Source organism: Phocoena phocoena, chromosome 20 (assembly GCF_963924675.1).
Source record: "Phocoena phocoena chromosome 20, mPhoPho1.1, whole genome shotgun sequence".
NCBI classification, from domain to species: Eukaryota; Metazoa; Chordata; class Mammalia; order Artiodactyla; family Phocoenidae; genus Phocoena; species Phocoena phocoena.
This window is the reverse complement of record NC_089238.1, coordinates 17972846-17991386: the sequence shown is the minus strand read 5'-3', so window position 1 is coordinate 17991386 and position 18541 is coordinate 17972846. Positions and strand designations below refer to the sequence as shown.

Here is an 18541-nt window from a genome sequence, read left to right as displayed (position 1 = left end):
CTTCAAGGAACATGGCAAAGATTAAAATAGTCTTAAGTTTGTAGAGGTTTCTATCTTAATAAAATTGGGTGCCTATGGAATTAGGATAGATTTTGTTTTCTACACACTTTCGGGAAACAAAATTTGCTCCATACTTACTTTTAAGATATTCTTTTAAAAATGAAGACACTACTACAGTTCAGTAGATTTAATCAAGACAGATTGAGCACTTACAGGAGACACCACAGCTACCGGCGAGCCCCAGCTCCGCACAAAGCGCCCTGCCCAGCCCCTCCGCACAAAGCACCCTGCCCAGCCCCTCCGCACCCTGCCCAGCCCCTCCGCACAAAGCACCCTGCCCAGCCCCTCCGCACCCTGCCCAGCCCCTCCGCACAAAGCACCCTGCCCAGCCCCTCCGCACCCTGCCCAGCCCCTCCGCACAAAGCACCCTGCCCAGCCCCTCCGCACCCTGCCCAGCCCCTCCGCACAAAGCACCCTGCCCAGCCCCTCCGCACCCTGCCCAGCCCCTCCGCACAAAGCACCCTGCCCAGCCCCTCCGCACCCTGCCCAGCCCCTCCGCACAAAGCACCCTGCCCAGCCCCTCCGCACCCTGCCCAGCCCCTCCGCACAAAGCACCCTGCCCAGTCCCTCCGCACAAAGCACCCTGCCCAGTCCCTCCGCACAAAGCGCCCTGCCCAGTCCCTCTGCACCCTGCCCAGCCCCTCCGCACAAAGCACCCTGCCCAGCCCCTCCGCACCCTGCCCAGCCCCTCCGCACAAAGCGCCCTGCCCAGTCCCTCCGCACTCTGCCCAGCCCCTCCGCACAAAGCACCCTGCCCAGTCCCTCCGCACCCTGCCCAGTCCCTCTGCACCCTGCCCAGCCCCTCCGCACAAAGCGCCCTGCCCAGCCCCTCCGCACACGTGATTCTGTGGCTGCACAGGAGTGCTGCTCACCTTGGTGGTAATCGCAGGTAGAGGGACGTGCGGAGGCCTCGCAATCTACGGAGGGAGCCTGCCTCCAAGAAGGGACTCCATTAGGGGAGATGGGTTGGGGAGCTGTGATGGTTGTCTGGACCAGAAATGAGGAGAATGGCACCAGTCTTACAGCAGGACAGAGTCTGGGGACGTGAAGATCTGGAAGCCACAGGGCTTAGTGGTTGGCAGACCCAGGGGAGTGTGACTGTATAACTCTGAGCCCTCACGACTGAGAGTAGCCAGCTCGGAGAGGAGGACATACTGAGTGGGTTTGGACACGAGTTTCAGGTTAGTGAAGGTATAAGCCTAGAGCTCAGGAAAGCGGCTGGGGAGGCTCTGGTTTGCTGGGGTTTGAGGAGGGTCAGAACTTGTGTAAGTGTGAGAGGTGGAAGGAACAGGACCCCAGGAGATGAGGGTCGAGGGGAGATCAGAGCCGTGGTGGAGGAAGAGGGTGGGCAGCAGAGCCTCTGGGGCTGCACAGCGGTGAGGAGAACAAGGCCTGAGGAGGGGTCCCTGCCTGGGTGGCTGGAACGTGGGACACTGCCCTCCATGCCACAGGCATCATGGGTGTCGCTCAGTCGTCCCCTTGGAGACACACACGCACACTCCCTAACCACAGGTGTGTGTGTGTGTCTGTGTGTGTACACATGTGTTTGTATAGGTTTGCTCCTTTACGCTTGAATTATCTCAAAAAGGATGCACGAAAAATGAATTACACTGTCACCCATGAGGAAGGAAATTGGTGGTTGGGGAACAGAGGTGAGAGGTAGATTTTTCACTGTGTAGACCTATTTATTTTTAAATATTGAACCACATGCATGTGGTTACCTGTTCAACCAACCAAAAGAAAAGCACAATTAAAAAGTTTTACAAGAATGAGATAGCCCTCTATATACTGATACGGAATAATCTCCACTTATTAAGTACAATAAAATAAGGGGTAGAAAGTGAATGTAGTAGGTTCCCATGTGTTTAAACTTGCGTGTGTGTCTTTCAGCTAGAAAGATACAGGTGGTAGTATTTGCCTTTTTATGCAAAGAATGTTTCTAGCAGTAGATCCAGACTGGTAAGAGGGTGTCTCTGGGGAGACTAGGGCAGGAGAGGAAAGGAGATGGCTTGTGTTATCCTCTTTGAAGTGGGTAGCAGTGCATACTATCCTCTAAGTGATTTGAAAAGAATTTTATTTCGGTAAGTGAGTTCCTGCCTTTATCGGATGATATGTGTGTGTCCATCAGCTACTCTGCACCCGCTGCCAGGGGCGCAGTAGTGCCCAGAGCTGACTGACCTGCCCATCATCTGTAAATGAGCCGTAAGCTCTGTGCGGGTCTGACTCGTAGTAGGAGGTACTTCACAGATGTGTGTTGCTGGCCTGCCTCCCTCTTCTTGCCAGGAAGTCCCTGTAGGGAGCCAGATTTTGCCTGTCTCCTCGTCTCACAGTTAACCTCTGCCTCTTCTACCCAGGATGCCTTCTTCAACAGAAGACGATGCTTGTCTGCGGAGCACACAGCAAGAGGACAAGGGCTCAGAGAGAGGTGCCGACTCCCAGACAAACTCAGAAAACCCAACACATGGTTGGTTATGTAAAAGATGGTTAACTTAAAATCGTTAATGCTTGGAAATTTACCAACGTTTAGGCTTTCCACTTTTAGATGAATTAGAGAGAAGGTGACAGAAACTGATATTACCCAACTTTCTGTTTTTGACAGTACGGCTTCCAATTTTTTGGGTAACTTTTTTCTTTTTTGTTATTTGAAGTCTAATGCTCACCCAGTAAAAGTGCACAGATCTTAAGTGTACAGCTCATCAGAATTTTTCCTATGTGTATTACCATTACCCATGCCCAGATCAAGCTGTTGGACATTTCCAGAACCCCAGTGGTCTCACTTACGCACCCTCCCTGTCTGTAACCCTGCCCAGTAACCCCTGTTCTGACTTCTGTCACCATCAGTGTTGCTGAATTGGAAGCACATGGTATACACTCTTGTGTCTCCTTTCACTCAACTTTATGTCTGTGAAATTCCTCTAGATTATTGCAAGTGAGTTGTATTCCATGATATGCATATACTACAGTTTATGTAGCTGTTCACCTGTTACAAGACATTGATTGTTTTCAGTTTTGGACTGCTGTTAACAAAGCTGCTCATAAACATTTTCGCTCAAGTCTTTGGAAGCTTCACACGTTTCAGATTGAGAATTTAAATTGCATTGTTTTAGGAAATGTTATGTTCAGCAGTGGTTCCTCGTGTGTACTGGCCACTGTTCTGGAAGTCGTTAGTGGGGCCCTAGCAGGTTAAGATAGCAGAGACACTGGAGCATTTGTATCATATGGCCGATAATTATATGTGGTTCCTTTTCAGAGAGTTTACTTTCCCAGTTGTTTGATCATAATATTTAACAAGGCAAATGTGTGTTTTCTTAGTCTGATATTTGTTTCTTAGTTATACTAAGTGGTCTGCATTTTAACTTTTTAAAATTATTCTTTGCAATTGGATACTTTGGTTACTATGAAGTTTATACTCTTAGAGTCTTAGTGAGTAGTTCCTCAACTAAAAGTTGCATAAAATGCAAAAAAGTACATATATATACATATATTATGGAGTCACATATCAATAACCTATAGGAAAATTTGACTTTTTGTACAGAAACTTTACCTGAAAACACTGGAGATGCTTCCATTAACAAAACTACAGGGCCTCTGAAAAGGTATGCTCATCATTGTTGGGGTCTGCTTTCCTTTCTTGCCTAGCGAATAAACAGAGATGAGTGTATAATCCTCTTCACTTTCTTCTAGCTTCCACCCACAAATAAAATGGTTCCAAAAAGAGGATGTGGTCATATTGAAGATAAGAATAAGGAATGTAAAAGATTACAAATGTAAATACTTCAGAGATAGAGTTGTTTTCAGGTGGGTTTATGGATAGCTTATAAAGTAAAAGAAATAATTTCTAACATTTTCAAAGGCTGACCTCATTTCCTTTTGTAAATCTAGTGCCTGGGTGGGAGAGAAATTTTACTTGGCTGATCTGGAGCTGCAGGCCAACATAGTAAAAGACGATTGCAGATGCACGGTGAAAAATGATGAACCAGTAATCACTCTTTCGAAAGAGAAAAAGGAGTCTTGGTGTGGCTTACTTAGACGGAGGGTGAGTTGAAATCAGCTGCGCTTGGGCTTAACACGCTGAGCATGTTTTATTCTCTCACTTAACATAAACTGTTATATTGAACAGAATCCTAACGTGGCTTTTGACTTTGATCACTGGGAAGAATGTGACGAGGATGAGGATAGCCACTTCTCCAGGGTAAGGGGGGGCACCCATCCCTTGGAGAGTCGTAGGTCCTGAGCACCGTGGGGGTGGACGCAGTCACTCAGCTGACTTCAGCAGTGTGGCCTTCGTGGAAGTGGGTCTTAATGTAAAGCCCTTAGGTATCCGTTTTCTCCTCGTGGTCGATCTTGGTGGTAAATGTTCTGCTTTGAGGAAGTTATCAACTCTTGGTTATAAACATACCTCCTTATAACACTTTTACAAATATTTCTCCTAGGAAAACAGTTTATTCATAAGCAGACAAATTTTACCTGCTTGTTTCTTGCTTAAAATAATGAAAATATAAAATAGGTCACAAAATACAGAGCTAGAACCCAAGGGACTTTTTCTGCAATGACCAAAATAATGGGGGGGGGGGTGAGGGGGGGAGATTTGCTAATTAATCTATAATTAGTAACATATTTTTAATAACATCTCTCTTAGCTGGTAAATTCTAAAAACCCATCCTGCAAAGTGGTAGAGTTGGTTGAGACCAGTGACAAAGCTTCAGATGAAAACGAGAGTGAGAGTGAATGAGAATGTGCATTAAATCCTGCAGAGCCGCCAGAGGACTCTGAACGGAAATGGATGTTGCTACATGACCGAGAGCTGACACGTTCAGACCTTTTGTCACTTCAAGGATCAAGTATAACTAAGTGCTACCTTGTGGCACCGGGATTAGTAACGGTGAGAAGTTCTTAACTGATTGAAAAATGGGCCAATGATGAGACTCTGGAAGGGAGGTAGAAGCAGAGGCACAGCGAGTGCTGGGCTGTCCTGCCCATCGCCTCTGGTGTGAAGCCCACCTCAGCACTCAGGTTGAGTGATGCCCGCCGTGGCGTTCGGGTAATGAACTGTACCGTCTGGAGTTCGTTTTTCTTTTTTTTCATTTAGACCTGTGTTTGGTAACATTCTTAAAACCTTCTCTTGGGCATATAAATGGAGGTTTCTTAAAATTCATACCCCGCACGGCTTAACAGACCTTTTCAACCATGAGTTAGTCGAGATCCAGGGTTAACTGTCTGTGTACTAATACTCCTAGTAGTCTTTCGATATTGATAGCTACCCAGGGTAAGTTTACTTCTTGTGAAGAGACAGTCCAAGGATGAGAATGGGGTTCCCTCAGCAATAGCAGCCTGACCCGGGGCTTTCTGGAGGTAAAGCTAGTGCTTCCGAAGAGCCCTTGGAACCTGCAGAGTCCTGGACAAATAGGACACAGGTTTCTCTCCAGTGGAAACGGAAAAGGTCATGTGGGGTGCCTGGAGGTAACCCTCAGAATACCTGGATGTGGTGAGCCCTGAAAACATTCATGACTCCATCCTGGGATGAGGCTGCGGTGCCTTAATAAGGTCACGAGGTTATCAAGAAATGTGTAGTGTCATTCCCGCTTAAGTGTGGGAATGCCCAGAGCCTGACTTTTCATGGTAACTGGGAAAAGTTAAGACAGGCGAGCTATTGGGAAATTTACACCCTGTGCACTGCTTTAGTGTGGGTCTGGCGGCTTTGCCTAGAAGTAGAAAAGAGCATCGGTAGGTTGTTGGAACTGCCCGCAAGATCTTTCTTCTTTTTACACATCAGAAAGCACAGGTGCCCAAGTTTGTGTATGTCCCAGGTATTAAACGAGAGGTAAACTCTCTGTTGTCAAGCTGTCGTGTCCTGTGAGCAGGCGTGGATCACCGTCTGGCTGTCAGTTTCCTCATCTGTAGAATAAGACGTTCAGCTCCTCGTGGGGCCTCACCTGGCCTCGGGGGCCCGAAGCGCTGCTGGGCGGGGTCAGGCCGCTGCCCTCTGGTGGGAGGACGCGGCATCCAGCCTGGACAGCTGCCAGGAGCGCATCCTTGCTGCTGCCGTGACTCCCGTGGGTTAACTGGCAGGTGTCCGATTGGCACATGAAGTGTACGGGGAGTGATTTTCCTTTTTCTTGGCTAAATAGGGCAGGCTCTTTGGGAAGTGTGAAGTGCTGGTGTCTGCTGGCAAAGGTCCTGATTCTGCAGAACTCTCAATGTCCTCATCCAGTGTACTTTGCTGCCCCCGGGAAGGGCTCTGGGTCGGCAGCCAGGCCTCCTGAGCTGCGCTGGCTTTCCTCGCGATTGTTAGCCACCTGCAGTGTGTGCTCGGTTGTATTGTCTCTTTCGTAAAACAGCCCACAACAATAGCAGGCAGTAGAGCTGCACAAACGCGTGTTGTCCACATGCAAATGGTGGCGTCCTGCTCTCGGAGAAGATAGGATACTGATGCTCTCGTGTGGTTCACTACCAGCTAAATGAAGGTATTGGCCAGAGGAGGGTCCATGTTTAAATTTCAGTTTCTTTTTTGAGACATTTACTGTTATTTGAAGTTCTGAATAACATTTTGTAAGACATAGGACACCGGCTTGTGAAATGTAAACAGTTACTAATGGCTTTTTTTGTTCTCTACTATTAATATGTACTGATCTCACGTTTGGGGGGAAATTTCTGAAATGCCTGGTAAAAGTACTTTCGTCTCTGTGCTTCTAAAATTGCTCACATACTTAGTACATTTTGGTGTGAGTGTCTTCTGCAGTATATCAATAAAAGTTCAGTGTTTTCACAAAAATGTTACTTTTTCCCATTTTTTTAGACCGTATTTTGTCAGGAAAATCCATGAGTGCCAAATGCAAAATAGAATTTTATACACCACACTTTCTGGTTTGACCGAAATGCCAGTGAAGGCTGTCAGGGAACCCGTGATGCTGAGCCCCTTGAGCCCCTTGTGGACACAGGCTGCAAATGGTTCTGGACGGCCAGCTTTGCACTGGGGGCCTTGACGTCCAGCCTGGGACAGACCTGCTACATACATCCTAGGTGAGATATGGGTAGGTAGTAAAGCATTTGTACTTTAGTATTTTAAAAATCTATTTCAATCAAAGCAAAAGTTCCACCAATTTTATATTTATATATATATATGTATATATATATATACACACACATATGCACCTTTCTGATCACTGAGTTTAAAGAATTCCCTTTATTGAAGTAGGTGTGATGTGCCCCTTGTTGAAGAGTCACCGTGTGGTGGGGGCCGTTCTGACTCAGCCCTTCCCTGGCCACCAGCCTTCTGCTGGGTTACATCCTCACCTGCTAACTTCAGCAAACACCCACCCAGAGAGCTAAGGATAGCTAAAAATAACAGTATTATACACGTGTGAATACATTTTTTTCTTAAGAAAAACATCAGGAAGAAACAACCACAAATATTGCTTACAAAAATAAATTCTTCACAGCTTAGACTTGGCCACAGGAGGCTAAGCTTTGTTACTCTGGAGCTTCCTCTGCGGGGACGACTTCCATCAGCATCTGAAGGTGCATGGTGAGAGGCTCTGGAGGGAAAAAGTGCAGTCAGAAAACCGTAATTTAAAATTAGCTTCGCGGGCTTCCCTGGTGGCGCAGTGGTTGAGAGTCTGCCTGCCGATGCAGGGGACACGGGTTCTTGCCCCGGTCCGGGAAGATCCCACATGCCGCAGAGCGGCTGGGCCCGTGAGCCATGGCCGCTGAGCCTGCGCGTCCGGAGCCTGTGCTCCGCAGCGGGAGAGGCCACAGCAGTGAGAGGCCCGCGTACCGCAAAAAATAAAAAAAAATTAAAATTAGCTTCGCCTTGCTTATCAATGAGCAGTGATATTATTACTACTTCTTGGTGATGTCTCACATCAGAGCCTGTGCTCAGGGGACACAGGTGGGTAGAAGTGGGCAGACCCATCCTGGGAGCTACGGTGGTTCTTTGGAGATAAGTTATTTCCCATTAAAGCATTAGGAACCTACTAAATATTTTACTGCCACCAAAACATTTACAGGAAAAATATGAATGACTCAGTTATATGTGTATATTTAACTACCACTGACCAAGGATCGAATGTTTGGTCTGAAGTCACTAAGTCTGTATCTTGTTTAAAATACCGGTTGTTAATTCTTTTTACCTCCTTAATTTTAACTTCTTATTGGTTTCTGTATGGAACAGCTCGACTAAATATTCTAAAGCTGAGAAATAAGACATATTTCAGGCCTTTAGGTTGTAAGTCATCCTAGGTAGATTCTCTGTCAGTATGATCAAATGCAGGTCCATTTTCAGAGGCATGGGAAAAAGTGGCTGTTTTTCAGGTAGTATAATATACCTTTTCTTTCGTTTCTATAGTAGTGTCCCTGCAGCCCCTCTCAGCTTCGGGCTTAGATCAGCATAAAGAGGTTAGGGGTAGGGGGAGCTATTTCAAGAAAGGGGAAAAGTCTTTGGGAAATAATAAAGCCATATTTTGGTTTTGCTGTCCCTTTGGTAACGAACGTGAAACAGATTCTCTGTCTCTTATAACACTGCTGTCAGGTGAGAGGTGGTACCAGTTTCACAGGTGGGGACACAGAGGCAGAGGGAGTGGAGGCAGGCATCCCCGTCACTGGCGGCTCAGTCTAAATGGAGTCTCAGGGCCAGCTTCCCCCACTTGCAGTTGGGTTTTGCTCTTTGCTACCTTGTATGTCTCCCTAAGTTGTATGCATCTAAATAAAAAACCACATAGGGGTGCCTGAGGAATGACTGTACTTCCCTGGCGAGAACGAGCTGAAGGCAGATTTTTCATCACATTTACTCAAATACTACATGGCTGCTGTATAGATCCAGGATTAAATTGTACACAGCCCAATCCCTGCCTCTGGGGAACTCACGTTTAGGGTGAGGGAGACCAGGCAAGGCTGTGGATCACTGTTGGTCTGGTGAGGGGCTCGGGAGCCTGGCAGGCTTTTGTGAATGGCATTCCTTGCAGCTGGCTGTGCCATGTAGAATATAACACACCCTTGGGTGTACTTCAGGGCCCTCTGATGTACTCTGCCATCACTGCTTTCTTTTTCAAAATGAAAATGGCTAATATAGCTAAACTTTTAAACAACTTGCCTAAAATACACAAGGAATCAGTACTGCTGAGTGAAAAGCAAGAGCCATGGCCTTGGTGTTGGAAGGCTCAGGCTCCCGTCCCAGCTCTCGCATTTTGGGTGTCTCTGGGGTGCTGCTGACACTCCCAGATGATGTCCGGGTATCAGGCACAAGGAGGCAGTGCTTCGGGTATGGGATGCACAACGGTGTGAATATGTATTGTCACTGCTGACCCGTACACTTAAAAATGGTCAAGATTTATGTTATGTGTATGTTACATTTGAAAAAAAGAAAAAAAAAACGGTGCTTCCTTTTCCTGCTTGCTACAGGAATTGATGGGAACAAAGGAAGAGGCCACAGGTGGACCCCAGAGGTGTCACACTGAGGAGAACAGGTCATGCCTTCTCCCAAAGAGGAGATGAAATTTGTTAGCTGAGCAAGACCCTGTGATAAGAAGGTCCTGGTAGAATCGGGACAGATGAGGCTACAGGATGTCGGGCCTGCCTCACTTTACTAACAGCAAAGCAGTCCCTCAGTTGATACTTACTTGAGATCTTCTGAGCCCATCCAAACTTATAGTAGACAAAAAGGAAATAAAATATAAGGCCGCTCAGCATAAATAACACACAGTAGAGATACTCCCATGCAGGTTGGCTGATGATTGGGGCCAAAACCAAAAACACGGATAAGAGAGTCACCAAGATGGGGATGAAAATGGGCACCTGTAGGCAAAACAGAGTGGTGTCATGACTTGGCCATGTGCATTCATTTCCTTTTTGAAAATTTTCATTCAAAACCAAACACTTGACAGAAGAATATAATGAACTCCATGTACCCCTCCTCCAGTTTCAATCATTTGTAAGTAAAATTGCCAACCTTAGTTCATCTTTTTCTTTTCCCTAGACTGTAAAGAAAATGCCATCGTGTCATTTTACCTGTAAAATACGCGTTATACATCTCTAACTGATGACGACTTTGTTTTTAACACGTTTGTTCGCTCCTCTCTTTATCTTGTCATTAATTCGTAGGAATTGGATGGTTTATCCTATACAGTATCTTCATTCTAGCTTTGCCTGATAACTTGCTCCTCTGTCCCTCTTGTTTCCTGTAAACCAGTAGTTAGCTGTGGAGGCAAGAATACTCTGTAGCTGGAGCAGTGCACTTCCTCTTGTAACACATCGTGAGGCACTTAAGGTCTGACTGTCACACTTTCGAATCCCTAAAGTCATTCAGTGGATTCAGGGGCTGGAGAGGAGGAATCCAGTCCCAGCAGATCTGGATTCACCCATTTCTCCAGGGCGTTTGGTAGGAAATGGCATTTAGAAATCGTAATCTGGGTGGTTGGGAGTACTCAGTGTTCTTTTATAAGGACAGAGAAAAAAATTTTTTTTCAAGAAGGGAAAAAAATTCATAAATTTCTACTGATAGTTTCCGTTCAAATGTAAGATTGCACTTTCTTCCTTACTTTCTCTAGACTTGTGCCTTCTTTCCTTATGCTTCTGAAAATCTTCTCAGTGGCTTTCACATAATTACTTATTTTATTTATCCTACAATGTGCCTATAATAAACTTCAAAATAACTGTACCAAGTTTAAGATTTTTTTCATATAAATTTTTTCTTGATTTTGCTTTATTCTTCCATTATTTCTCTTTCAGAATAAACACACGTATATGCACAGATGTACATACACATGTTCATCTTGCACTCCTCTTACATAAAAGGGAGCAAATGCATAAAACACAGTTTTGCGCTTTGCTTTTTTCCATTAATATATTCCAGAGAGTCATAGTACTGTGTCAAATTACTCATCCATTTTTTTACTGCTGCATACCACTCTACTTTGCGGATGTACCAAAACTTAATTCAACCAGTCTCCCATTAATTGACATTTGGGTTGTGTTGAACCTTTTTCTATTACCAATTAATGCAACAAGTAAGCTTATGTATATTTCATATTTTTCTCGACTTCACTTAGGGATGGATTACCTCAAAACAGGATGGCTGGGTCTAAAGGTAAATGCATATGTAATATTGCTGGATATTGCCAGGTTGCCCTCTGTAGTGGCCATACCATTTGTATTCCACTAGCGGTGTTTGAGAAGGCTGTTTCCCCATAGCCTCTCCAGTGGAGTGTGGCCAAACTTTGGGATTTCTGCCCATCTGATAGGCCAGGAATGGTATCTCGTTAGAATTTTGGTGTGCCTTCTCTTACAAGAAACAAAATTGAGTTTGCTGGGGTTCATTTGGTTCATGTTTAAGTGTCGTTACATTTTTTCATTGAACTGTCGTTTTATTTTCTTGTGTCCATTTATACCTTTGTCCATTTCAATTGTTAGTAACTCCCATCTCAATTTTAGAAACTTTAAATTAGGGATATTTCTCCTTTTTTTGTGATATTATTGCAAATGTTTTCCCCGATATTTTATGTATATGTGTTTTAAACTTCTCTCTTTTTGAATGCATTCATTTTTATTTTGGGGTGGTTATAGTTGCCCCTTTTTAAAAAATTACTCCTTAATTTTGCGTCATGGGAGAGGTTTTCTTCATTCTTGAATTACAGAGCAATTTATGTTTTCTTCATGCATCAGCACCATGATATCTAAATTTTAGAATCTATATATTTTTTTGAATTTCTGAATCTTTTATACAGCAGGTTCTTATTAGTTATCCATTTGATACATATTAGTGTACACATGTCAATCCCAATCTCCCAGTTCATCCCACCACCACCAGCCACCACCCTCCACCCCCTCCCCGCCACTTTCCCCCCTTGGTTTGTTCTCAACATCGGTGTCTCAATTTTCGAACCTATATTTTAATATTTTTCTTATTTTTAGATTTTCCCTGGCTATTTTGTCTAGTTTGTTCTTCAATATGAACTTTATAATCAACTTGTCGAACTCCAGGAAAAAAAAATTAGATGGTGTTTTTTATTGCGATCTCATTAAACATCTAAATGAATGATGTTGAGTTTCCCTATCCAAGAACATGATGGATTTCCTTTTGTTCAAGTTACCTTTTCTGTCTTTCAGGAGAATTTTACTTTTCTACTGTGATGTCTAACCTCTTGTTAAGTTTATGGCTAGGTGTTTTTTCGTTTGGGGATGAGTTGTTCTCTTTCATTATCTTTTAATTGGATATCGTTTTTATAAATGAAGGCTATTGATTATAGTGTGTTAGTTTTATGTCATATTACTTCACTATATTTTCTTATAGTGTTTTCTTTGATCCTTTTGGGTTTTCCAGATGTACAGTTTTGTTTTCTTTGAAAGGAGAAAGTTAGACTTTTGAAAGTCTTTTCTAATTCTTATGCTCCACGTTGCTTTCTCTTGTTTAATTGCCTTGCTGATATCTTCAGAACAGTGTTAGCTGACAGCAGAAATAGAAGGAAGGCTTTTTTTGTTTGTTTGTTTCCGCGGGTCGCGGGCCTCTCACTGCTGTGGCCTCTCCCGTTGCGGAGCACAGGCTCCGGACGCGCAGGCTCAGCGGCCATGGCTCACGGGCCCAGCCGCTCCGCGGCACGTGGTATCCTCCCAGACCGGGGCACGAACCCGCATCCCCTGCATCGGCAGGCGGACTCTCAACCACTGCGCCACACAGGGAAGCCGCCAGGGAAGGCTTTTTTTTTTTTTGCGTTATGCGGGCCTCTCACTGTTGTGGCCTCTCCCGTTGCGGAGCACAGGCTCCAGACGCGCAGGCTTAGCGGCCCAGCCGCTCCACATGTGGGATCCTCCCGGACCGGGGCACGAACCCGCGTCCCCTGCATCGGCAGGCAGACTCTCAACCACCGCGCCACCAGGGAAGCCCCAGGGAAGGCATTTTTGTCTTCATCTTGGCAGAGATCTTTCTAGTGTTACCCTATCAATTAAAATTGCTTTTTTTGCCATAGGGCGTGTTTGTGTGTGCGATCATGCCAAGGAAAAGGTTATAAATTCCTATTTGTGTTTTTGTCACTAATGTATGTTGAATTTTACCTGGTGGTTTTTGGCAACTGTGGGACGTGATTATAGGGGGTTTTACCATAGGTATATTAATATGATGAATTATATCCCCATGAATTAAATCCAGTTCATTCTAATCTTTAGCCACCCTTGCACAGACTTGACTTAGTCATGATATGTTTTTAATATAACTGGATTCTATTTGTTAAAATATTTTAAGATTTTTATATCAATATTCAAAAGTGAGATTGGTCTGTGATTTTCTCTTATCCCCTTTTTTGTGCTATCTTTGCAAGGTTTGGTATCAGTGTTATAACCAGTCCATAAAAATAATTTGAAAAATCAATAAAACATCCTGTAGCTTACCTTAAAAAAAAGAGAGAGAGAAAGCATAAACACAAAAATAAGAAACAAAAATGGAGAAATAATCTCCAGAAAACAGGAAGTTTTTTTAAAAATCATAAACTATTTTGTACAACTCTATACAAATAAATTCAAACACCCAGATGATATGGACAGTTTTCTAGGAAAATAGTTTATTAAAACTAACCCCAGCAGAATCTGAATTCATGGTGAAATTCTAAAAATCAGATAATCCAGTTAAGTGCTTTCTTTATTAATTCCTTCTATATCCTTTTGGTTTTCTCTGTTGTTCTTTCTCGTGCCCTTTGAGTTGCCTATTTAATTTGTTTTCGTTTTTGTTGATGTAAGTAATGTAGTGGAACTTCCTTAAAGTGCCGATCATAGATTATATGTCTTGTTTTCATTATTGTTACTTTTAGGAATTTATGTACTTTCATTTCCTATTTCCTTTTGGACCAAAATGTTTAATTTTTAAAATTAATTTCCTGTTTTATTGCATTATAGTCAGAGAATGTGATCTGTATCATTTCTGACTTTTAAAAAAATAAATGTACTTATTTTTTATTATTTATTGTTTTAGGCTGCGTTGGGTCTTCGTGGGTGCGCGTGGGCTTTCTCTGGTTGTGGCGAGCGGGGGCTGCTCTTTGTTGCGGTGCACGGGCTTCTCATTGCGGTGGTTTCTCTTGTTGCGGCGCACGGGCTCTAGGCGCGTGGGCCTTAGTAGTTGTGGCACGTGGGCTCACTATTGTGGCTCATGGGCTCTAGAGCGCAGGCTCAGTAGTTGGGGTGCATGGGCTTAGTTGCTCCGCAGCATGTGGGATCTTCCCGGACCGGGGCTTGAACCCGTGGCCCCTGCATTGGCAGGCAGATTCCCAACTACTGTGCCACCAGGGAAGCCCCATTTCTGATTTTTTTTAATCAGGGTTTTTCTTTGTGGTATTAAAGATTGTCAGTGGTCAGACCTGTCCCATATGCACTATGTTTGCTATTTGGGGGATTCAGAATTTGAAATGAATCTCTAAGATATACCTTGTTATGTTTTTATAGATCTGCAGTCACTTTTACTAGTGATGTGCCTAGATCTGTCTTGTTCTCAGAGAGATGTTTTAAAGTCTCCTATTAGTGTGTGTGTCTGTTTCTCCTTGTATTTCCTATAGTTTGTTTCGTAAAAGTAATTACTGTGTGGTGTGGTGAATGGGTTTTCATAACTGTTATCTCTTTATTGTGAATTTTAGCCTCTTGCATTACTAAATGGTCTTTGTCTTGTGTTTTGGGCCTGAGTGCTTGTCTGATAAGATCACAACCCCTGTTTTCTATGTATTTTCATTTGCTTGATTTTTCTTTGCCTGTCCTTTTACTTTGAATTTTTCACAGCTCTGTAAACCTGCCTGAAAATTTTTTCTTTTAATGGCTGATTTAAACCCATTTAAACTGAATAAGCTGGTTTATTCATACAACTGATAAGTTTGGTCTCCATATTGCTTCATATTTCTATATAAAGTACCTTCGACTTACTGTCAGTTTTCTGCCCTTAAAGAGTGACATTCTGTGGGAAAACTCTTCCCGGGGCCTACTTCCTTTAAGTGGGAAAATTACCATGTATCACGTGAAACCCCAGACTTCTAACCAGTGTTTTCAGATAGAACAAAAAACAGTAAATGCATATATATATCCAACATGTGTTATACCTGGAAGTAAACTGCTTTAAAAATGACCTCCTGGTGACCAATTAGTATGACTGTTAGTAAGTGGTTACCTTTAATGCAATAACATGTTTCCCAACATCTGAGACACACATGCCTCACACTTTCCAATATGCCTCCATACGACTGTGACTTGTGTTGGATTTGGAATGCCATTTGAAACTTTCCTCACACACGTATTAAAAATATTGTATTGCATTTGGGGAATTTAAATATTCTTTTTTTTCCATATAACTATCAACTAGAAATAAGAATATTAAGAGATTCATAGATTCTATAAAGTTTGGGGATAATAAGCAAAAAACAGTAACAACAAAAAACCCTAATAAGCATTCTACCGGGAAAATGTCAACCAGGAAGATATTCTCATTTGTTTCCCTATTTGAGTCATTATACATAGGTTCTTTTATGATATGGTTTCGTGGATGTGTTTGTGTGTGGGTATGTGTGTTGGATATATCTGTCTATAAACACTGTTTTTGTTCTGAGAGTTACCATTATAAATAGTAGGTATTAATACCTTTGTCTCCTCTTTTTTAGATATTATCTATAATAAGCAGTAATGAAATAAGCTAGGATTTCTTCTTTTTCCCCCCAGCATCTAATTTTAAATCGTATCCAAAGGCAGTTTCCCTGAGATACTTTCCTTAACTGGCATACTTTCATATGCTTTCTCTCCCATTTTTGTTGTATTATGTTGTCAGTGCTTAATATTTATATACTGTTTTGCTATCTTTATCTCCCATCATTTCGTCTTAGTTCTTTAATTAAATATATTCACCTTATGCCAATGGCTTTTTGGTTTCTAAAGCTCATTCTCTAGCGATTCCTTAGGTCTCATGTAACAATATATGCTTTGAGTTATTTCGTTGGTAACTTTATTCTTCAGGGTCAATTTGACTGGATATAAAATACTTGACTTACATTTTTTTCCCTTGAATATCTTAAATAAGTTGCCCACAGTCTTACAGCGTGAAGTGTAGCTGATGAGAAGTCTGATGCCTGTATTATTTCCTTTCCTTTATAAGCAAATTGGGGTGAAGGAGGACAGGAAAGGGGAAGTGGATATACCCAAAGCATTTTTTTTTTTAAAAGAAACTCCATAGTTTTATCAGAATGTATTTCTTTGTTGCCCAGTCTAGTTCGGATTTCCCAGTTCCACTGTATGCCTTTCAGTGTGTTGGTTCAAGTCCCCCCTCCTTTTGTGGTCTCCCCTCCCACCTTCCCTCCCACTTCAGGAAATGTTTCTTGAATCATAGCTTTTAAGCTGTTGGTGGGAATGTAAACTGATACAGCCACTATGGAGAACAGTATGGAGATTCCTTAAAAAACTAAAAATAGAATTACCATATGATCCAGCAATCCCACTACTGGGCATATACCCAGAGAAAACCACAATTCCAAAAGACACATGCACCCCAATGTTCATTGCAGCATTATTTACAGTAGCCAGGTCATGGAAGCAACCTAAATGCCCATCAACAGACAAATGGATAAAGAAGATGTGGCTCATATGTACAATGGAATATTACTCAGCCATAGAAAGGAACGAAATTGGCTCATTTGTTGAGACGTGGATGGATCTAGAGACTGTCATACAGAGTGAAGTAAGCCAGAAAGAGAAAAACCAATATCGTATATTAACGCATATATGTGGAACCTAGAAAAATGGTACAGATGAACCGGTTTGCAGGGCAGAAATTGAGACACAGATGTAGAGAACAAATGCATGGACACCAAGGTGGGGGGAAGTGGTGGGGAGGTGGTGGTGGTGGTGTGATGAATTGGGCGATTGGGATTGACATGTATACACTGACGTGTATAAAATTGATGACTAATAAGAACCTGCTGTATAAAAAGATAAATAAAATTAAATTTAAAAATTAAAAAAGAATTCTGTTACTTTCATTTTCTTCTTCAAGGACTCCAGTTATACATATGTTAATCTCTTTTTTTTCTTCCTGTCTCCTTACTTCATTATTTTCTCTCAAATGCTTTTTATTTCTGTTTGAGAGACTTTGCGCAGATTAAAAATCTGTGCTACCATAATGACTTTGCCTGCCTGATGGCCTGATTGCGGTGGAGCTGCCTGATTCCAGCAGGCTGCCCCACGCCTTCTCTGACTCCAGCAACTTGGTGATAGTCAAGCTACCGTACCAGAAAGACTTTTAACCAGATTTGTGAAACAGCGTTCCGAAGCTAAAGACATTATCTTTATTCTTGCTCTAGTTACTGAAGCCCTCTTCTTGCCTACCTTTGTCTTACATCTTCACTTGTTATCATAAGAATAAACAGCACAGGTTTTGAAGAAAAACAAACCAAAAAATCCTGTAACATAATCAAAATAAAATACATCCTTCTTCCTCATTGGTATATGGACCCACACCAGCCATGGAGGGAGGTGGGGAGGAGCCCAAAACAGACTGCGGACACGGACCGTTAGTGGTTGCATGCATAGGAATGGGTCTGGGCCAGAATCACAAGTCCCCATCGGTCGACAGAAAGTGTATTCCTGAGGGGTCCTGGAACTATCAGAACTGGACATCTCACTTTGGTTAGAGAGACAGGTCACAGGTACTGTTGATAACGTTAATAAATTATGAGATGGCTGACTGGATCATCATCTATAATATGAAATGAACTGAAGAGCAAACTCCACTCTAAAGTATGATGTTCAAGAGAAGAGTCAGGTTCAAAATAGAAAGCATGCTCCTAGAAGTTAAAATAGTTACCTCTATCTAGTTCATTTCAGGAAATCAAAGCCACTTGTGACATTTGGGGAACTAAACCTACCTTGATAGGCCTTTTCAGTTCTTTCCTCGTAAACCTCATCACAACTAGTCCAAAGATCGTCAAGCCATAAAACAGCCACGCAGCAAAACTGAAGTAATTGACTAACGAGTTGATGTCACCAGGGATGATATAAATGATCGCTATGATACCCTAGAAGAAAGAAGAAGGAGTTCTTAGGTCATTAGTACATGAAAACATTAACCTTATCACTTGGAAGAAGCCGTTTTTTTCTGTGGATAAACACTTTAATGTGAAAGAAAACTCCTATGTATCCCATTATATTTGGGGTTAAACCAGACTGGTGCTATGACAGCTCTTCGAGGTGTGATGGAAAGGACTTGGAAAATTTGTAGCTCTTTTAAGCAGGGGAGAAACAAAATGTGTATGTATATTGCACCAGCTTCCTAATTATGAATTTTCCTTCCAGAGAGTTTTCACTGGGGGAAAGGGCCCTACACCATAAAACCCAGGCTGTCTAGGTCTGGTCTTGACTGCGTTAGCTGCATGGTCCTGGACTTGTAATTCCAAGGGCCTTGTAATTCTGGGTCCTTTTTCTCATCTTCAGAGGGAGTAGGTTGACAGAGAATAGGGGCTCCCTCTGGGGGTGGGAGGAA

The 18541-nt window shown here is 42.9% G+C and overlaps 2 protein-coding genes across 4 annotated transcripts in view; one reads left to right on the top strand and one right to left on the bottom strand.

Annotated features, from left to right (window-relative positions):
- Positions 1 to 4792, top strand: part of TDRD12 (tudor domain containing 12) — an 80643-nt gene extending 75851 nt beyond the window's left edge. The window contains exons 27-32 of the mRNA XM_065898357.1: positions 2415 to 2524; positions 3596 to 3656; positions 3745 to 3858; positions 3943 to 4096; positions 4181 to 4252; positions 4700 to 4792. Of these exons, the coding sequence (XP_065754429.1) occupies positions 2415 to 2524; positions 3596 to 3656; positions 3745 to 3858; positions 3943 to 4096; positions 4181 to 4252; positions 4700 to 4792 (604 nt within the window). The remainder of the gene's footprint in view (positions 1 to 2414; positions 2525 to 3595; positions 3657 to 3744; positions 3859 to 3942; positions 4097 to 4180; positions 4253 to 4699) is intronic.
- A 2638-nt stretch (positions 4793 to 7430) lies between these two features.
- Positions 7431 to 18541, bottom strand: part of SLC7A9 (solute carrier family 7 member 9) — a 33313-nt gene continuing 22202 nt past the window's right edge. For 2 of the 3 annotated variants that reach the window (XM_065899756.1, XM_065899757.1), the window contains exons 11-13: positions 17928 to 18077; positions 9675 to 9849; positions 7435 to 7595 (exon numbers count right to left, since the gene is read on the bottom strand). In XM_065899756.1, the coding sequence (XP_065755828.1) occupies positions 7531 to 7595; positions 9675 to 9849; positions 17928 to 18077 (390 nt within the window). In that variant the 3' untranslated portion in view covers positions 7435 to 7530. Of the gene's footprint in view, positions 7596 to 9674; positions 9850 to 17927; positions 18078 to 18541 lie in introns of all 3 variants that reach the window. The other variant, XM_065899755.1, reaches the window with a different exon arrangement.